The sequence below is a fragment of the Oryctolagus cuniculus genome, chromosome 5 (assembly GCF_051225735.1).
Source record: "Oryctolagus cuniculus isolate XC-2025 breed Fujian yellow rabbit chromosome 5, ASM5122573v1, whole genome shotgun sequence".
NCBI classification, from domain to species: Eukaryota; Metazoa; Chordata; class Mammalia; order Lagomorpha; family Leporidae; genus Oryctolagus; species Oryctolagus cuniculus.
In genome coordinates this window covers 69211876-69231818 of record NC_142871.1, presented here as the reverse complement: position 1 = coordinate 69231818, position 19943 = coordinate 69211876, and the positions used below count along the sequence as shown (strand labels likewise).

The following is a 19943-nucleotide window of genomic DNA, read 5'->3' as shown; positions in this document are numbered from 1 at the left end:
GACAGATCTTGAAAGATGCATGTCGTTCAATATTTTTCTATGCTTCTGGGCAACCTATTGGCAAAGATAACACTTATCATGTATAAGGTAATGCAGATGGATGTCTTTCCTCATCAGTATAAATACTAAATTCCATTTTATAATTCTATTTATATTATTGTCTTATCTAATAGGAACATTTTTCCCTCAAAGCAAAAAATGATAAACAAATAAACAACCTCTCACAAAAAAAATCTTAAAATGTCAGCCTACAAATTTCTAGATTTATGAGTTAAATTGCTGTAATGATTTTTGAATGGTCAAAGTCTTCTGTTATTCATATAACAAATATGAATGACTGTGTTACCGACAAAGCAGTAGGTGACATTAAATACAGTTTGTAAAGTATGATTGCCTTACATTATTTTTGTTTACTCTTGGAAAACTTCATTTTTCCCCCTAGTTCCCTAAAAAATAGGAAGCTACAGTTTTATCAATGTTTTGTTTTCCGTGTCAAACAGTTCCTAGACATGGACTAAATAAACATCCTTGAATCCTGTGTGTTTCTTTTGCAGAGTTCTCCTTATGGCTTCACTTACTTTCCAATGATCTGAACTCAGTTTTCCTTTGGGAGATATGGCTATATTTTAAAAACTGTACCTATAAAATATATGCAATCTATTCTTTCTATATTAATAAATATTAAATTAAAGAAGGGGACGTGCTCTTCCTTAAAAACAAAATTCATGATTTCGTTCATAATCTACAGAGACGTAGGTCAGTGCTGCGGCGTAAGCAGTAAAATGGCCTTGTGCAGAGCCGGCAACACATAGGGGCTGCTTCAGTTCCCATCCAGCTCCCTGCTAATGTGCCTGCTAAAGCAGAGGGAGATGGCCCAAGTCCTTGGACCTCTGCACCCATGTGGGAGACCTGGGTTAATCTCTGTGATCCCAGCTTCAGACTGACCCAGCCCTGGCCGTTGCAACTATTTGGGGAGTGACCCACAGGATGGAAGACCTCTCTCTCTCTAACTCTGCTTATCAAATAAATAAATAAATCTTGAGAAAGATTATCCACTTAGCTAGTTAATCTTCTGTTCTCTTTTTTCAATTGTTTTTCCAAACTGAAAATTACTGTGGCACACTGTGGAGCCCTCATCTGATCACCCTAATTTTGAATCATGAAATTTTGGATCTTTGAAATACTTAACACATTCTCTTCTTGCGTAGGTTCTCCATATCGTGACAAAATCACCATAGCAATTCTTCAGCTGCAAGAAGAAGGCAAACTGCACATGATGAAGGAGAAGTGGTGGAGGGGCAATGGTTGCCCAGAGGAGGAGAGCAAAGAGGCCAGTGCCCTGGGGGTTCAAAACATCGGTGGCATCTTCATTGTTCTGGCAGCCGGCTTGGTGCTCTCAGTTTTTGTGGCAGTGGGAGAGTTTTTATACAAATCCAAAAAAAATGCTCAATTGGAAAAGGTAAATGACACTTTTTTGAAACTTAAAACAATTATTATTGTTGTTACAGTGAAACAGAAATCAAAAGATTTTTTATCTTTCCAACCAGAGTAGTGCTATGAATTATGGCTATTAACGGTCTTATGTCATCCATTTTATAACACAAATCCTCTTTTGTGAAATATAAATTATATTTTGCAAAAAGACTCATGCTCACTCTTGTGCTTTCCAATTTAATTATTATTTCTTTAGTTATATAGCTCCTTTTAGGACAAATAGCTATTTCTAACTTTATTGATGCTTAAAAGGAGAAAAATTTTTGTTGGTTGAAGTTCTTGCAGTTAATTTAATTAAGGGAAATAGTTCATGAAGGAAACAAAATTGGAAACTGTAATACTCATATGAATACTTCTGTACAATTAAGAAAAGGTTTTTAGAGCACCATAATAGCTAACAGCTTTGAGAAAGTATTAAGTGAAAATTCTACTTAAATATCCTTATTTCAGTGTGTTTCTAGTTGAAAAAAACCTTTAATTTTCACTGTGGAAATTGCAATTAGCTTTCTACATTAATAAATGTATGAAATATTGTGGTTTCTTTTTCATCTTTAATGTGATTCTTAATGATTCTTTTATTTCCTTGAGTCAAAGTCATTATAAGAATATGTAAAAGTGTGAAGAATATTGTGACTATTTTTTTTATTTTAGTACATTTTATTATTCTGTAGAAATGTTTTTTAACCTATTCTTGAAAAGTTTGAGATAATTTACATTATAAATTTCTAGTGCTATAACTTCCTCATTTTTATAAATGAGGAAGAATCACTCTTTTAGATGGTACATGACCTTTTTAATATGTAAATTTATATATCTGGACATGACATAACATTTTTTCAGTCTTCCAGAAATCTATTATTTTATATTTTTGTATATAAAAATATTTAATGAAACACATTAGTTCTTAGATCCTAACATCCCACTCTGTGGTAGGATGAAATTATATTACCATTACAGTTTGAAAGATTTATGCATTTTATTAGTAATTAGAGTAAGAAAGTGATATTGTAAAAACAATACTAAGCAAATGAATAAGATAATATTCCACTAACATTTTTTGAAGTCTTTGTGCCTTTTAAATTGGTATATGAAAATATGGTTGGAAAATAATAATTTCTATTATGAAATTTTGTCTTTTCTGGAATAATAAACTTTGAATATATATGTATATGCACATGTATTTCACTATAGTACTTGAGACTTGGAAATACTTTTAAAGTTGACCATTTTGATAGCCCTCTTTACCTATGACTAAAATAACCAACTGATTATGTATCTATCTGCCTGTCTTTTAAATCAGTAGTGAAGTTGGCTCCAGTAACATATTTTTAAAAGATTATCATAAGAAAAAATACATTTCTATATTATTTAAAATGATAAATTAAATGATTTTGGATTTATTAAAAGTGACCATTTTCTTTATTGTGATAAATCAGCCTCTGGAGCTTCATTCTTCATTTTTTCTTTAGAGAAACATCTGTTATGTTATACTATACAACTATTTGACACCTTACTAAATTTATTAAAATTAGCCATAAAATATTATCAGAAGGTATAAAATATGCATGATTACATACAGAAATTCACAGTTTATGTACACTTATCATGATTGTGTTTTTAACTTAGATTTCTTAAATTTAGAAAGGTAACTGCTGTGAAATTGCTTATTTAGTCAATAAATATTTATTGAGAACCAAATCTGCAAAGAATTGTATTTTGCACATTGAAGGTAAGCAAGAATGTATTAGAATTCCAACCCCAAAATGCTTTGTTATTATCTCTTTTGTCTTTTCCTTACTCTTGTTTATCTTTTCGTAGTTTACAATATTCCAGTGTCTTTTAAAAAGAAGAAACGAACTTTCCTATCTTTGTCTAAATAACACTGTTAGATAATCAATATACACATAGTTTAATTGAATATAAAATATGTGAAGGAAAATTATGAACAATGAAAATCTTCCCATATCAAATCTTACTTCTTATGATGATGCTGTTATAACAACAAATATTATTGATGAAAGAGGAAAATAAAATGTTTTTTATACTACATGTGTTACAAAAGTTATTAGGAAAACAGCGCTTCACTGTAGCTTTCATTTATGTCCAAGAATTTTGATAATCAAAAGCAGTCTAGGGATGTATAATTTTTAGGTGAACTCAGGCAAAAAAAGGAACAAAAAAAAGAAAGGTAAAATGGAAATATATGGCCATTGAAAGTTTCAGAGTGTAAACTTTACTCCCTTCAAATAATAAGAGAGCATATTGTAACTTCTGTAATGGTGGCTTTTATTATGATAGAACTCAAGGCATCAAGGATACACTGTTTTCACTTTTTCAAATGTTTAAGATTATATGTTTACCTTTCTGATTTTTCCAACATAATTTGACCATTTTTAAAGATACTCTGATTTTTTTCTTATTTACCATGTCTGAAAAAATAATCAAAATGTAGTTTCTGTAATTAATTTTCATTTTAACTTCCTTTTCTTTGGGTTTAAATACATTGCTACTTACAGTTCACTGTATAAACAATCTAAGAAGGTTCTGCATAGCTGCGACAATCATCCATGGCTTTTCGGTTTATAGATTTTTTTAGAAACATATTGTTATACTATTTGGATGTTTACAGCTGAAACGAATTGCTTCATATATAGAATTTTGTTTTCTCTGATAATATTTATGAAAATATACTGGATTTGTAACCATGAAGTATAGTTGATTATAACAATTTTACAAAACCATTTCATAAAAACTATGGCTTATTTGTGTTTAAATTTACTCATTCTTAAATATTTGAGTATGTTCTCTTATAGAAAGTGTACATGATTTTGACTTCTTTTGATTTTTAGCAATAACAGTAATGCATCTGATATAGTTTAATCTTTTTCCAACTTGTCTATAGAAATATTTCTTTCTAATGTGATTAAAAATGAATTTGCCTGTACAAAAGCTGTTTGGTGGAACTACTTGAACATGAATTATTGAGTCTCCTGCAATGAAAATAATGTTAACAGTGCCAAAAGTATTCCCTCATTACTTAAATGTAAACTAATTATGGAAAATGTGTCAGAAATAAAAACATAATTAGTGTTAAGATATTGAATTTGTAAGGTAGGTATATTCTCTTGAACATACCTTTTGTTCCAACTTCCCTCTAAGTTATTTGAACTATATGGTATTTTAAAAAAACATATGGCATTTTTTTTAGGACATAGTGCTTTTCAGTTGATGTAGTTGTTTCAGTTATAGAACACTAGTAAATCTTATTTATGATAATCTCTAAATAATTATATTTTAAATCTTTACTTAATTGAAAGGCAGAATTACAGACAGAACAGGAGAGAGAATTACTTGGACCATCTTCCACTGCTTTTCCCATTTGCATTAGCTGTGAACTGGTTCAGAATTGTAGCAGCCAGAACTTAAACAGGTGTATATATGGTATGCCGGCATTGTAAGCGGTGGCTTAAGCTGCTGTGCCCCAATGCCAGCCCCAATAATTATATTTTTCATGTCACTGATATTCCAAAAAGAATTTTAAATGTATCTAGTTGAGAGGCAAAGACAGATAATATATAGAGAGGGACTGACAGAAAAGCTGTCAAATATTTATTAACTCCTCAAATATCTTCAATGGCCAGGACCAGGCCAGACAAAACCTGGGAACCAGGAATGCAATCAAGATTTTGCATGTGGAAAGCAAGGACACAGCTACTTGAACCATCACCTGAGGATCTGCATTGGTAGTAAGCTGAAATCATGAAATAGAGCTGGAAATGGAATTTAGGCACTCCCACTGGAATGTAGGCATTCCAACCCATATCTTAAATGCTACTCCAAATGCCTGTCTCCACACCCACCAATACCCCAACTGCGGGGAGTGGGGAAGAAACTGAGGGCACACATAGTGTTCTTCAATCTACAGCCAAATAAACTTAGACAATGACAGTAAATCAGAGTAGGAAGAAGCACAATTAAAGATGAAACACTGAATTTGGGATATGATGAGAAAATCCTTATTGTCTAATTTAAGCCTCAAAAGTAGGGATCCTAGCCGGTGCCGCGACTCACTAGGCTAATCCTCCGCCTTGCGGCGCCGGCACACTGGGTTCTAGTCCCAGTCGGGGCACCAGATTCTGTCCTGGTTGCCCCCCTTCCAGGCCAGCTCTCTGCTGTGGCCAGGGAGTGCAGTGGAGGATGGCCCAAGTGCTTGGGCCCTGCACCCCATGGGAGACCAGGATAAGTACCTGGCTCCTGCCATCGGATTAGTGCGGTGCGCTGCAGCGGCCATTGGAGGGTGAACCAACAGCAAAGGAAGACCTTTCTCCCTGTCTCTCTCTCACTGTCCACTCTGCCTGTCAAAAAAAAAAAAAAAAAAAAAAAAAAAAGTAGGGATCCTTGGTGAAAAATCATTCACAGAGAGAACACACATCAAAGCTGGATAGATCTGTAATTCACGGAAACAGAAGAGTGAAAACAGGTTGTTTACAGATTCTTGTTTACAATCTGGTTTGACAATGTTGAAGAACTAGCTGTATCAGGAGCTTTTAAAAATTTCATTTATTGAATAAGCTGTAGGAATATAGCCAGTATTATAAATTTTTAGCAAATATTTTATTTCAATATTTACAATTTCTTCATAATGCCTTTTTACAGTACATGGAATATTTGTGTTTATTTTCATTTATTACAAATGCTATAATTTATAACCTCTTAAGTTATCATAAAATAAAAGTTCTACATAAATTTTATAAGTTTCTACATTAAATGTCAATGTTAGAAAATTTCAGTAGAAGAAAATTTTGTTGTAAAGCATGTTGCTTTACAAAAGATAAAACTTAAAAATAACTTTGTAAAATAGTCTATCATATATTTTTTAATGTGACTCCTTTTCTTTGAGAGCTAAGTGTTTTTCAATTTCCATTGGTGATATGTATAACGACTAACTGGGTGGATTTTTTTTTCATGTCCTTTAATAGAAAGAGAAAATACTTCAAAATGAAGTTCCAATCTTCAAAACAACTAAAGGATTTATGCATCACTAATTTATGACAACTCATACTCTTTTTCTCCCTCACAAGTGATACTATAAAGTTGTAACTTGCTAGATAATTTCATTAATTTATTTTAATGAATGACTAGCATTTTAAAAGCACAATTTGTTTGAATAAAAAACTACTCTGAAAGCTGTTTATATATTATTCCTTTTTTGTGCAGATAAGGGTCAAGTATGTTTCTAAAGTCAATGTTGTGTAGAATACCACTGTTTAAACTATGTTGTACTGTATAAATGAAGGCCAAATACTTATTTATTTTCTTGGATAGTGTTTCTCCCTGAAGTTTTACCAAGAAAATATGTTTATTAGGAGTGTGAATCAGGTAAACAGATTATGGCCATACATTATGAGCTGTATGTTATTCTTCTTTCTTTATCTAAATATTACGCATGACTTGGAATTAAGAAGACTTTGTTTAAGTTTACTTGGCAATTATAAACTTTTTAACATATATAGATAAAATGAATAAAAGTTTAATGAACCCATAACAATGATGTTTTAAAAATTGAGAAATTTAATATGTAGAGTTTTGAAAATGTAACTGGCATTTAATAAATAGCTGCCATTATAACAGTGTCATTATTATTTATAAAGCTGACAGATTTTAAGTGGTAAACCTTAGGAAAAGAGAGTTAGCCAAGATTTAAGTATTAGTTATTAGATTTTTTTGAAAATTTATATCGTTATGAATGGTAGGAAGAGTATGGTTAACATTGCTTTTTTTTGTAAAATGTGTTTTGAAGCTCATAGACTAAGGTGGCGTTGAAACTAGTCAGACCTTATTTATTGATTTAAGAAAAGTTTAAATAGAAGTGTAAAAACATATAATAATGCTCCATTTTTTCTGTCTTACTGTACTTACAAAATGCAATTTGAAAATATGCGGGTAATTCTTTTTGGAATGTTTTAATATTCTGTTGTGTTTACTAGTATAAAATAAATCTGACTAAAGCATGACATCTGTTATACTTAACCCACTAAGACAGATATGTATTTCATGTTACCAATGTTTTTTCTGCTTATAATTTAGTGTACAAGAAATTAAAATTTAGTAAGAACAGAGTTCAAATGAATAGCTCAGCTGAGAATGAAATTATTATTAATGAGGGAAGCTAACATAATACAAAAACTGTCCTGGTTTAGATACTAGTTATCTGTATGATCCCAGGTATATAACTTGATATCTTAAGCTTTAGTTTCTCTATCTGTAAAATTATAATGATTAACAAATACACCCTATACCTAGAGTCCCTTCTGATTGCTGCATAGCTTACATAAGTCATATACTTTTTTCAAAGGAAATAGTTGCTTTAAAACAGAATATAAAGATCAAAGTTGTTATGTATTTTTTAACATGAGTGTTTTATACAGTGATTTTTCATACCTCATTCCTTGACTATTATATTTGTATAGATAAAGGTATATTTAAGTTTCTTATGTATAATATTTGATATTTTTAATGTCTTCCACTTAAGATAGTATAAATTAAAATTTATGGGCCACATTTAATGGTATAAATTATATAATAATTTATAATAATAGTATAAATTAATAGTATAAATAATAATAGTATAAATATAATAATAGTATAAATTAAAATTTAATGGGCCACATTAAATGACTTTTCTCTTATTTAGTACTTTTATATTAAATATTATATATTACATCACATGTACATTTTACACTTTAACTATTATGCTATTTTGGTATTATCTAATGTTATATAATTTTATGCAATTGAGATCAATAACTGTTTTGATCTGCCCCTATTACATCTGATTCATCATTATTGAGGAAATTCCCTATCTAGTCATAAATTAATTTGCAAGTGTTTAAAGATGGACTATAGTCAAAATTAGTTAACAAGTAATTTGAATGGAAAACAAAACAGTTTGGTTAATATGTGCTAGTATAGTTTAGAATATTAAGCTACACTATCAGACAGACAGCTCAAGGGTATTTTGGTAGGAATTCAAGTATGTAAAAATGGTTTGAAATTACTCTAATGAATAATGAAATACCATGCAATTAATTTTATATTACCAAAGAATAGAACAGCAAGATACATAAAGTAGGTTTCCTCCTTAAACGTGAATATTAAAATAGACTTTATAGTAACAAATAATATTGCATGAGCATTTCTTGTACAGTTGATAAATAAGTAGAAATATCCAATATGAGTAATGAGCTTAAGCTTTTTTTACATGCATTATTGTTTTTAAAACATGACATCCTACATACAATGGTTCTAACTTAAAAATGAAGTTTAAATATGGCAAGTTTCTAAGGTTAAAAAAAATTTGTCCTCCAAAAGGTACCACATTATATACAGAAATCTATAAATCAGAAAGTTAGGTTATTGAGAATAAATTACTCTCTGAAACTAATGAAACTCTTGAGAAGATTTATTTATGAACTATAAATCTTTTCTAATTATACTTAAAATATAAAATGGAGCTTTATGTAAATATAGCCACGTTCATACTTTTAAGGTTTTGAGACCTTTATTTTTTTCAAGAATTATAGATGTGTAAATATAGCTTGCATCATTCAATATAGTGAATTTTATAAAGATTACTACTAATTTAATGTAATTATACATGCTAACAGCTCAAAGATTTAAATTTTCATTTTCAGGAATCTTCTATTTGGTTAGTGCCACCATACCATCCAGACACTGTTTAGTAAACTTTTGAAACTTACTAAAAGAGGTTTTTAATGATGGTTAGTATCATTGTGCCTTTCTTTTTTCTTTTTGTAGTCTGTCATATTAATGTGGAGAGACATTTTTATTGTTGTTTTCAACCTATGGAACTTTGCTTATTTAATGACACAATGTGTGGGGTTCCCGCCTAGAAAGGAGAAGTGATTTAATAGGCAAGATAGTGTCCTTTTGCTTTCTTCTTTCCTCCCTGGATCTCTTCTTCACTCTCTTCCCTTCCTTCCTTGTTTTTATTCTTTCTCCCCCTCCTTTGTTTTATTGCTTCTTCTACCTCTTCCTCTTCCTCTTCCCCTTCTTCCTCTACGGCTTTTCTTCTTCCTCCCCCATCTCCAATCCTTTCTTCCTTGTCATTATTATCATGTTTATAACTTGGAAAATTCTGTTATGTGCATTCAGGATTTGCAAAAAATTTATTTAACTCTAATCATTATATGAGGCAGAAAAAATTGTCTATTAAATTGTAAGAAATTCAAACATTATTTAAAACTGTTAGTGGCTTTTTGGTAGCATATAGCACAGAGAAACAACTATATATCATGAAACTCTGTATGGTTTTAATTTTTGATACAGAGATGATAATATGAAATTTATATTCCAGAACTGTAAAAGAAACCTAAGTATGTTTGTCCTAGTATCAGAAGTGAATGGCATTTTATGATATCCATAAATTTCTTCAATTATTCATTTTGATTCCAGTATCTTGCTCAAATATAAAGATTTTCGGGTTTATTATGGATTAGATATATGCTCTAATTGAGAAGAGAATCTGTTGTCTCATGGTGACTTTACTAATAAAATAAATGCTATTTTTTCAGGAGAACTTACCGTGATAAATTAAAAATTAATTAAAAAATTCAACTAATTTAGAAATAAATTAGTATAATTGGTATTTTGAAATTATATCATTAAGACAATTGAGTGGTTAATGATTGTTTGACCATAATATTCACTTTCTATTGTTTTTGTAAAATAGATAAAGCCTACAATAGTAATGGTGTGCTACAGATTGAAAAAACTTCTATATTTTTAATATAATTTACTTAAAATGATTTGAAATTATAAAAGATGAAACTATTCTGCTCTTTGATTAGAAAGTGTTTTGATATGCATATTTTATTACTCAGAATTATAAATTATTATTTGAAATTTTTAAAATAGTTTTTTATATTTTCATTAAAAGAAAAAAGTAAGTATAGAATCTAAAGCAGTTTACTCAACTTTTCATAAATAAAATAATCATTTTACAGTTGAACATGCTTGTACATTTGTAAGTTTGTTATTTAGATTATTATTTTAGTGCAAAGATTAATATTTCTATTACATTCTGTTTGAAAACTACTACAATAAAAATGTCTGAAATGTAGTTAACATTTGAGGGATTATTGGTTTTAAATAAAGTCTTGTTTCAAAAACTTCAACACTATTCACATAACATTTTTAAGTGTCAACCGAAATCATTTTGAGCTGAATATGTTTTCTAATTAATTCTTCTGTTAAATGTTTCAACAGAGAATCAAGACTAAGTTACCTCAAGACTATGTATTCCTTCCCCTTTTGGAGTCAAATTTTCCCATTTCTACAGTGTTGTCATCATCATCTTCTTCATCATCATTATCATCATGTTCTTAATAAGTACATCTCATAGTAGGTATTAAGCAATGAGGAGTGCTGTATCCATATATTGGCTATCAGATGCCATATAAATCCTTTAATAGAAATATAATTCATGAGCTATGGAAGTGTATAATCTAAGACATATTAAATAACTCATGACAATGACACATAATTCACGAAAAACATTTAGTCATCACACATTACAAACGCTTATAATTCAATATTTTTCTAATTCAATGTTATTAAAAATGCTAAAACTTTACTTGATTTAATTAGATAACCTGGATAGAATACATTTTGCTCAGCTTCTAAACCCTGAATTTTTTTAAAAAAAATGAGAATTGAGAACAGTTATTAAATGACAATTAAAACATTAGGGTTGTGTTAGCCATTGTTAATTCTCTCAACACCAAAAGAACACCTGTATATTCTACCAGTACTGTGAGAACTTGATTGGTCTCCACAGTTCAAGGAGTGTGATTCGCAGAAGACCTGGAAGCCCCCTAGAAAATATGATAGTGAGTGACAAATACCGGGGTGGGGTGACATGGGTGGGGTGGAGTGGAGTGAGTGGGAGTGTAAAACTACATCCAATGAAAATAATAAGCCTCCTCAACTGGAAAAGCCTTTGTAAAGAAGTTAAAATCTGACCACATCCCGAAGTGAAGGATAAAGCTGGAGTGATGTGATGGATGAAATAACTCAGCAGGCTACCAGAGAAAGGAGATTCAAAGGAGACAAGCTGCAGAGGTCCAAGCAGAGAAAGCTGCATAGAGTGGTTGGAAAAGGACGGGGCCCGGGGACAGAGATGAATCAGAGAAGTTGAAGGCATGATAAGAAAAAGTATCTGGATTTGATGAAACTTAGAGAAGGAAATGCTATTAATATCGGAGTTTGAAAAAATAGATTGTCCTGGTAATTGTGAGTATTTAGAGAAGGAATGAGTAGACAAGATTTACAAGGATCACTAAGCAAACATGTTTAAGAAACCCATAAAAAAAATGAGCATATGTCCATGTCAAAATCACAAAAGTAAGTGATAGAATATCTTGTTGGATTCTCAGATGTGAGCTGCAGAAAATCCCTCCCTTCTCTGAATTAGTTTTCTGATACATAGATGTTTTGCTGTTTCAAATACTGTTTTGAATATCATAAAAATTTTAAGTGCAAATAGATTTCAGAAACATCAGACATATGTATGAGGGGCTTCAAAAAGTTTGGAAAAAAAAAAAAAAACACGTGAACTAATAGATAATGCACTTGTCCATAAACATTTTGAGGCTTCTCATAGGGTATTAAATATTTTCATCCTATATTCTCTTGGAACTGATCTAGGATGGTAATCAATATTACTTAAAGCAAAAAGAAAAAAAAGTCTCCACATGCATATCTATCAGGTTTATTACATTATGTTTTCATGCCACTTTTTAGAGTTGTGTAAATTTGTCATACTGTCCACATTTTTCTTTGTCATCTATATTTTTGGTTCTTGCATAGAGTGAGCCTAAGACCAGCCCATGTGTGTTTTGATGACCATATGTACTGGATTTATGAATCTGATTTATGTGTAACTAACATTCATGTATCTCAACCAGGTGGGAAGAAAGCTAACAAAATTTTGTTTCATGAATATAATTCAGTAATATAAATTTTGAAGAGCGTAATAATTAGTCACAGATTTACAGAATTTCTAGCATATGTACTGCCAATGAGAGAAAAATTAAGAAGAAAAACATTTATAGGGTCATTTTTTCCCTCATAGGATAAATTAGTTACCCACTTTCAGTTATCAAGATGATGAAAACAAAAATTTTAATATCTGTTCACAGGTGTTTAACATGCTACAATTGGTCATTTCATGATTAAATCTTATTTGTTTTTAATCATCATAAATGTTTTTGTAGACATAATCAAAAATAGATAATTGAGTACAAGAAATTATTTTTCATATTTTTGTCTGTGTGAGTGTTATTTTTGTTGTTAAGAGATACACAATGAAGATTTGATGTTTAAAGAAAAAACTGTGTAACTAATGTTGTGATCTGAAAACTACCTCATTTCTTCTATTTTTTTTAAACTATCAAGCACAGATTTCCGGTCTAGATGTGTTTGTGTTTGTACTTAAATTTTAAAGTAGATGTCTATCTTATGTTCATAAATTTTACATCTGTCATATAAAATTTATTATTATACATTGTTAGTAGGAAGTTCATTTCAATATCTGGTGGAGATTTCTTTAAACTAGCCTTGTTTGCAGAATATTTTAATTATTATGTGAATTAAAAATATAGCCATTTGTTATAACCTTTATGATGAAACTTTCCAAATCTCCAAGACTATTATGTTGTGCTTGTTAAGAATGATTTTAATATTGTTGCTGAGTACTTAGCGTTTACCTGAATTGTAATATCAATTTTTTCTGTATTCTATAGCGGTCCTTCTGTAGTGCCATGGTAGAAGAACTGAGGATGTCCCTGAAGTGCCAGCGTCGGCTAAAACATAAGCCACAGGCCCCCGTGATTGTGAAAACAGAAGAAGTGATCAACATGCACACATTTAACGACAGAAGGTTGCCAGGTAAAGAAACCATGGCATAAAGCTGGGAGGCCAATCACCCAAGCACAAACTGTCGTCTTTTTTCCAAACAATTTAGCGAGAATGTTTCCTGTGGAAATATGCAACCTGTGCAAAATAAAATGAGTTACCTCATGCCGCTGTGTCTATGAACTAGAGACTCTGTGATCTAAGCAGTTGCAATGATCAGACTTGATTTACAAGCGTCATGGATCAACCAAGTTACACGGGGTTACACTGTTTATCATGGGTTCCTCCCTTCTTCTGAGTGAATGTTACACACGCATTTTGTGGCTGGTTCCAAATGCAGTCCAGTGAGAAATTACAGGTTCCTTTTGAAGCCCAACTGTTGCCAGGAGATGGAATATCAATGCCCAACATGGTAACCAGTAAAAAAAGAAAAAGTCTTTATGAATAAAAATACATGGAATCGGCAAAAACTGTAGTATTACAAGAAACAGTACAGTCTTCTGAGCACCCAGATAATAGAGGTGGTGGTGTTACTAGCCCCTAACTACTCAGTACAATTGTCATCTGAATAGACAATATGTGTTTATAGGATGTGAAAAAAATGTAATGCAAAACAAATCTGAAGTCCACCGCAAGTGGAATATAAAGCAGATCTTCATCACTTATTTTTCTTCCTTTTCTTCTTTTTTGACAGTCTGTGTTATGGATTGAGATATAAATGTCAATTACCAAGGCAATAATATATTTTTCTTAAATTCACCAAGGCAGGGGATTTTACATACAATTCTACCAGATCCCAACCTGTGCCCCTGACATCCTTTCCCTAATCCCAAACAGGAAATTAAAAGAGCAACAGTTGGTTTAGCGATTCTGAGTTGAAAGATTGATGTTTTGCGATCTTTGTCTGAGGTTGTAAAAGAGGGCTGAATTTTAGAGTAATGTGGAAGACTGGAGCTTTCATTCTAACATTCCAATATGTTAACTAAAACCCTCATTCCTCTGTAAATGAACTTGGTGGCACCTGGGCAGATCTTAGTGATAGGAGAAAGGGGACTGGTCATCAATAGGAAAGTATGTGAAGAGAACTTTGAAGTGGACTGCATTTATCAATACAGTCACAATGTTAAATGAACAAAATTCTTGAGCAGTTTTTTTTCAAAAAAATGTTCAGGTTTATTTGTGGAAATGCAAGATTTCTATGAAAATAGTTTTTGTATGGAAATTTTTGTAATACTTTTTATCAACAAAATAAGAACATGTGTTCCTGTCAGGGGTGTGATGTCAAGCATGAATGGTAGTGCGTGTGCACCACCAACGTTTGGTGAAAACTATTTTTATCAAGAAAAAAAAGGAATCATAGAAAAGAAATATTTTCAAGTTAGATAATATAAAAGCTAGGTGCACTACCACCACTGCTTACCATGCCACACCCCTGGTTTCCACGAGGCTGAGAACATGCTGTAATGAACAATTGTGTGTAAAATGGTAAAAGACACAGACCTCTTGACAACATTGTGATAACAGTTGAGTGCACACAGTTTGCTGTTTGAATCCAATTGCACAAAATTTAAAAAAAATCATTAAAATTATGTCCATTTTACTTTCATCTTGGACTTTCATTTTTCTTCTATACGTGTAAGTGAATGCAGCATATTTTCTTTGCAGTACAATGTCCTTGCTTGAGTTCTCCTAGGTAATAGAGGATGGCCATTTCCCAAGGTTGGAGGAGCTACTCCTTAGATCTAGGAAAAACTGGACTGGGCTATTTAAAGTGATCTTAGGGTTAGGTCCATTAAAATGAGGATAATAGATCTCGAGGTGACAGTCATGATCTTATCCCCTCTCTGAGATATCTATTCAATGGATTCTGTAAGACTATATAGTGATCATTGATAATTTTAGGTGAAGTTCAACTCATAGCTAATGTAAGAATTACTGTGCAATGACGATCACATGTAATTCAGTAGAAGGAGATGAAATGAACTCAAATAGTATATTAACTATATATATATATATATTTTCTTTTGGACAGGCAGAGTTATACAGTGAGAGAGAGAGAGACAGAGACAGAGACAGAGACAGAGACAGAGAGAAAGGTCTTCCTTTTTCCGTTGGTTCACCCACCAAGTGGCTGCTACAGCTGGCGCGCTGCACCAATCCAAAGCTAGGAGCCAGGTGCCTCCTCCTGGTCTCCCATGCAGGTGCAGTGCCCAAGGACCTGGGCCATCCTCCACTGCACTCTAGGGCCACAGCAGAGAGCTGGACTGGAAGAGGAGCAACTGGGACAGAATCTGGCGTCCCAACCAGGACTAGAGCCCGGGGGTGTCGGCGCCGCAGGCGGAGTACTAGCCAAGTGAGCCGTGGAACCGGCCTATTAACAATATTTTATCACAGATTTGTATATTTATATACTTTAATAAAAATATGACTACAATAACTAACGGAAACTAAATACAAAGAAAAAAGCTCTGTAAGCTATTTCTTTAAACATAAAAGTTGCATAATCATATTGCTTAATATACAAATTCAATTAAAAAATTAAATGCCTGAGTACTTTCTAAATTTCTGGTGTCATGGTTATGTTAACATTTATATTTCAATGATAATTTTTTCTTAAAGTATAATTTTATAGAAATGGGCATGCTGCAAATATCAACATTGCTTTATTTAGTGGTAATAGGTGCAAATACTTCATAAAAATATCCAGATTTTGGATAGTATTTTGTTTTATATCATCAGAAAATAAATTTTACAGCACTTTTAAATTTCAGTTACTCTTTAGAGTAAACAATCTTAAATAACACGCAGGAAATTATAAATTTAATTACTTTCAAGCAGTCAGAAAATAATTATTTAGATTTTTAATAAAATTTGACATTATTTTTGATAAATTTTGAAAAGTATATAGAACTCTGTATTTTAATTCTGTAACTAATATGGAATATACACATAATATATGTAAGATCTACTATTCATTTTCTTAAACGTATCTATATTATTTCCAAAGCAGATATTTCTCTATTCATTGGTGCTTATACCTATATGATATATTAATCATAATTGTAATATAATATTAATTAAAATGAATTGCAAACAATTAAATAAACACACCTCTTTGGAAAGGCAGTATATTGGAGTCAGCATTTTCCTCTAGAATAACACTCAAATTGTAAGAGGCAGAAAACCTTTGTGATGGTGAGCAATATAATCTTTGACTTCAGGTAATCAATGGAGTCATGAACGAACTTTAACCAGGTTGAAAACACTAACAGTTTTTATTAATATATATAAAACTAAATCTGAGCCATTATGGGAGAACCAAAAATATATTCACATATTTACAACTGAGTGATGCTAGCAACTAGAATATTATGAAGATATATTCTTTTTTACCATTTTTAAATAAGTAATGATTAGAATGTTCCAAATATTGTGAAAATGTATATATATATACATACACATTATTATTATTATTATTGAACTATACATACTAACACTAGTGATTCCAAAGTATTTTAGCTCCACAATACTTTTAGTTTATGTTAATTATAGAATATACATGCAGATATGTGCATACAATGAAATGTACAACAATATAGAACAAAACTGTTCCAAGGTAATGGGATGTTTAATGTATTCTGAGTCTAGACTTGGTGAAGCTCATCTCCAGCTCTTGGGTGTAAGTTTCAGAAGAAAGCTTTCAAAAAGAGGAGTACCCAGCTTTTGCAGAGACAGAGCATCAAAGATTCAAGAACTTCATCAGTGTGTGACTGCCACAAACAGTGAATAAGAATATGGGCTAGGCTTACCTGGGAAATTTGCAGAATTAAAAAATAGTTCAATGGCTATGAGGATTTTGGTCATGATAGTTCTGAGTGTGTCTGTGAATTGTGTCACACTGCTCTAATGTTTACTGATGGGTGGTTCTCTGTTTCTGTGGTACAATTATTAACTTTTATGTTTTCATTTATTCATTTATCTTGTTTGAGAGAGAGAGAGAGAGAAAGAGACTGACTTATATCTGCTGGTTTGCTTCTCAAATGCCAGCAACAGCTAGGGCTAGCCCTGGCTGAAGTTAAGGCCCAGGAATTCAAATCAGATCTCCCACATGGGTGACAGGGATTCAGCTCCTTGAACCATAACCACTGTCCCTTAACAAGAAACAAGAATCAAGAATGGAGCCAGGACTCAAACCCAGCACCCTAGTATGGGATGTGAGTATTCAAAGTGACATGTTAGCTGCTATGTCTGATGCTCACTCCGAACCACAGTATTTCTTTTCTTGATTTCTCTGGATCTCCTTTGACTCTATAGTGTGATGAATTTCCTATTGCTTCTAATGTACATCCTTCCTTTTCCTTAAAACTCTATAATATAGGCAACTTCTAGTGAAGTACTGTCTGATAGTTTCATTTTTGAGATATTTAATATTAAAATGTTTTTATTCTACTCTTATAAATTAATGTTACCTTTGCTAGGTATAGAATTCCAAGTTAGAAACTGTTTTTCTACATGAATTTGAAGACATTATGCTATAGCACTTTTTTTTTACTTCCCATCTATTGTAGAAAATCTCAAGTAATGCAAATTCTTGATATTTGTCCCTATATGTAATTTTGTATTAACTGTCGCAAAGTTTATATCATCTTCTCTTTGTCTTTAAAATCATGAACTATCTCAAGTGTAAAGATGAATCTATTCATCCAGTGTGCTTGACTTTTGAAGAATTTTTCAAAGTAACTAGCTGTCCTTAAGTTTCAGAACATTTTGAACTAGCTCTTTCATGATCTTCTCCCCTTAATTGTTCCTTTCACACTAAATATTTCAACATTAGTGTTTTGAACTTTTGAGTATTAATTTATCTTTGCTCTTCTACTTCTTCTTTGTGTCATGTCTATCTTTAAATATTATAATGAGGTTATATTTTAGCAAAATTTTTCATTTTCATTTATAATTGTGGCATATTTTATTTAGGAAGACATTCATAGCAATCTTCTGACAGTCCCTTCTTTCCAAGGATCTGTTTACTCTCTGTTTGCATTTTTCCATTTGTTTTAGAATATCCTTCATATTAGAAGTGTACTTCATATATTTATTAATTGTGAGCAACTTGTTTCTGATGAAGAAAAGAGAAATACAATCTAATTAGGAAGCTGTGTGTGTACATTAGGATTAGGGAGAATACCTGTCTAATTGAGAATTTCATAGATGAATCAAGGTAAACTATTTGTTGAGGAATCCTTCATGATTCCCCCATCTTTGGATTCTTCCCCTTTGGCCTTTTAGAGTCCTCTAAGTATCTTAATTTCCTACCTAGATATTAAGGCTGTCATCACCTACGTACCAGTAACCATCAATTTAGAGAGTTTGGGATTTCCACATTTTGCATTCACAATGAATAAGATCACTTAATCATTTTGTTAAGTTTAAAAGTCAGTACTTTACCTGGACCTGGGATTCTCTAACATGCACTCCCTCTGAATTTCTGTTTCGAGAATCATTCCCCAGAGCTCTGCTGAGTTAGCGAAGCTTAGGCTCCCAGGAATTCAGACAACATGGAGCAAATATAGGCACCCAGTCCTGGTAGGACCACTCTTTTCAAACTACATCCAGGATGTCATCCAATCGTATGCTCTCTAGTATATTACTAGTTATTCACGTACTTTTTATAACTTGAACTTTTTTTTTTTATTAGACAGGCAGAGTTAGACAGTGAGAGAGACAGAGAGAAAGGTCTGCCTTCCATTGGTTCACCCCCCAAATGGCCACTACAGCCGGTGCTGCGCTGTTCCGAAGCCAAGAGCCAGGTGCTTTCTCCTGGTATCCCACGGGGGTGCAGGGGCCCAAGTACTTGGGCTATCCTCTACTGCCCTCCCAGGCCACAGCAGAGAGCTGGACTGGAAGAGGAACAACCAGGACTAGAACCAGTGCCCATATGGATGCCAGAGCCGCAGGTGGAGGATTAACCAAGTGAGCCATGGTGCCGGCCCATAACTTGATCGTATGCCTTTTGAGGATTCTGTGATTTAGCTGTTTTATTCTTGGTTATTCATATGACCGCTTGGGCTTCCTTTCTTTTTACAAATCTGCTTAGTTAATTGACATTTGTTCATATGCTTTTCAACTTCCAAAATTTTGTTGAACATTTCTCCTCTTATTCTCCTAATGTTCAAAGTTTTATGCATTAAAAAAAAAAAACTCTACTGTAATTGTTATGGTTGAATAAGGAGAAAAGGATATGCATGTATTCATCCTTTCTCACTTACCTGGAGCAAGAATACTTTATTTAAACAAAAGAAATCCAGTATAGGAAACAAGTTGAACATAGAACTATTTTGATTCAAACAAAGTAGAAATAAAATAGATCTTATTCTTATGATTGGAATAAAATAATAATGCCAATTTTCTAATCTTACTAAATATTTTTCTACTTCTTCATATAAAGGGAGTACATTCATAAAAATATTATATTTCCCAAATTGGAGCCAAATCATATTTTAAAACATTGAGAT

At 32.0% G+C, this 19943-nt stretch overlaps 1 protein-coding gene across 6 annotated transcripts in view; it reads left to right on the top strand.

Annotated features, from left to right (window-relative positions):
• Positions 1 to 15035, top strand: part of GRIK2 (glutamate ionotropic receptor kainate type subunit 2) — a 736860-nt gene extending 721825 nt beyond the window's left edge. For 3 of the 6 annotated variants that reach the window (XM_017345301.4, XM_089332818.1, XM_051855437.3), the window contains 2 exons: positions 1209 to 1459; positions 13320 to 13635. In XM_017345301.4, the coding sequence (XP_017200790.1) occupies positions 1209 to 1459; positions 13320 to 13484 (416 nt within the window). In that variant the 3' untranslated portion in view covers positions 13485 to 13635. Of the gene's footprint in view, positions 1 to 1208; positions 1460 to 9188; positions 9276 to 10782; positions 10918 to 13319 lie in introns of all 6 variants that reach the window. The other 3 variants (XR_011388963.2, XM_051855435.3, XM_008263318.5) reach the window with 3 other exon arrangements.
• The last annotated feature ends 4908 nt before the right edge of the window (positions 15036 to 19943 follow it).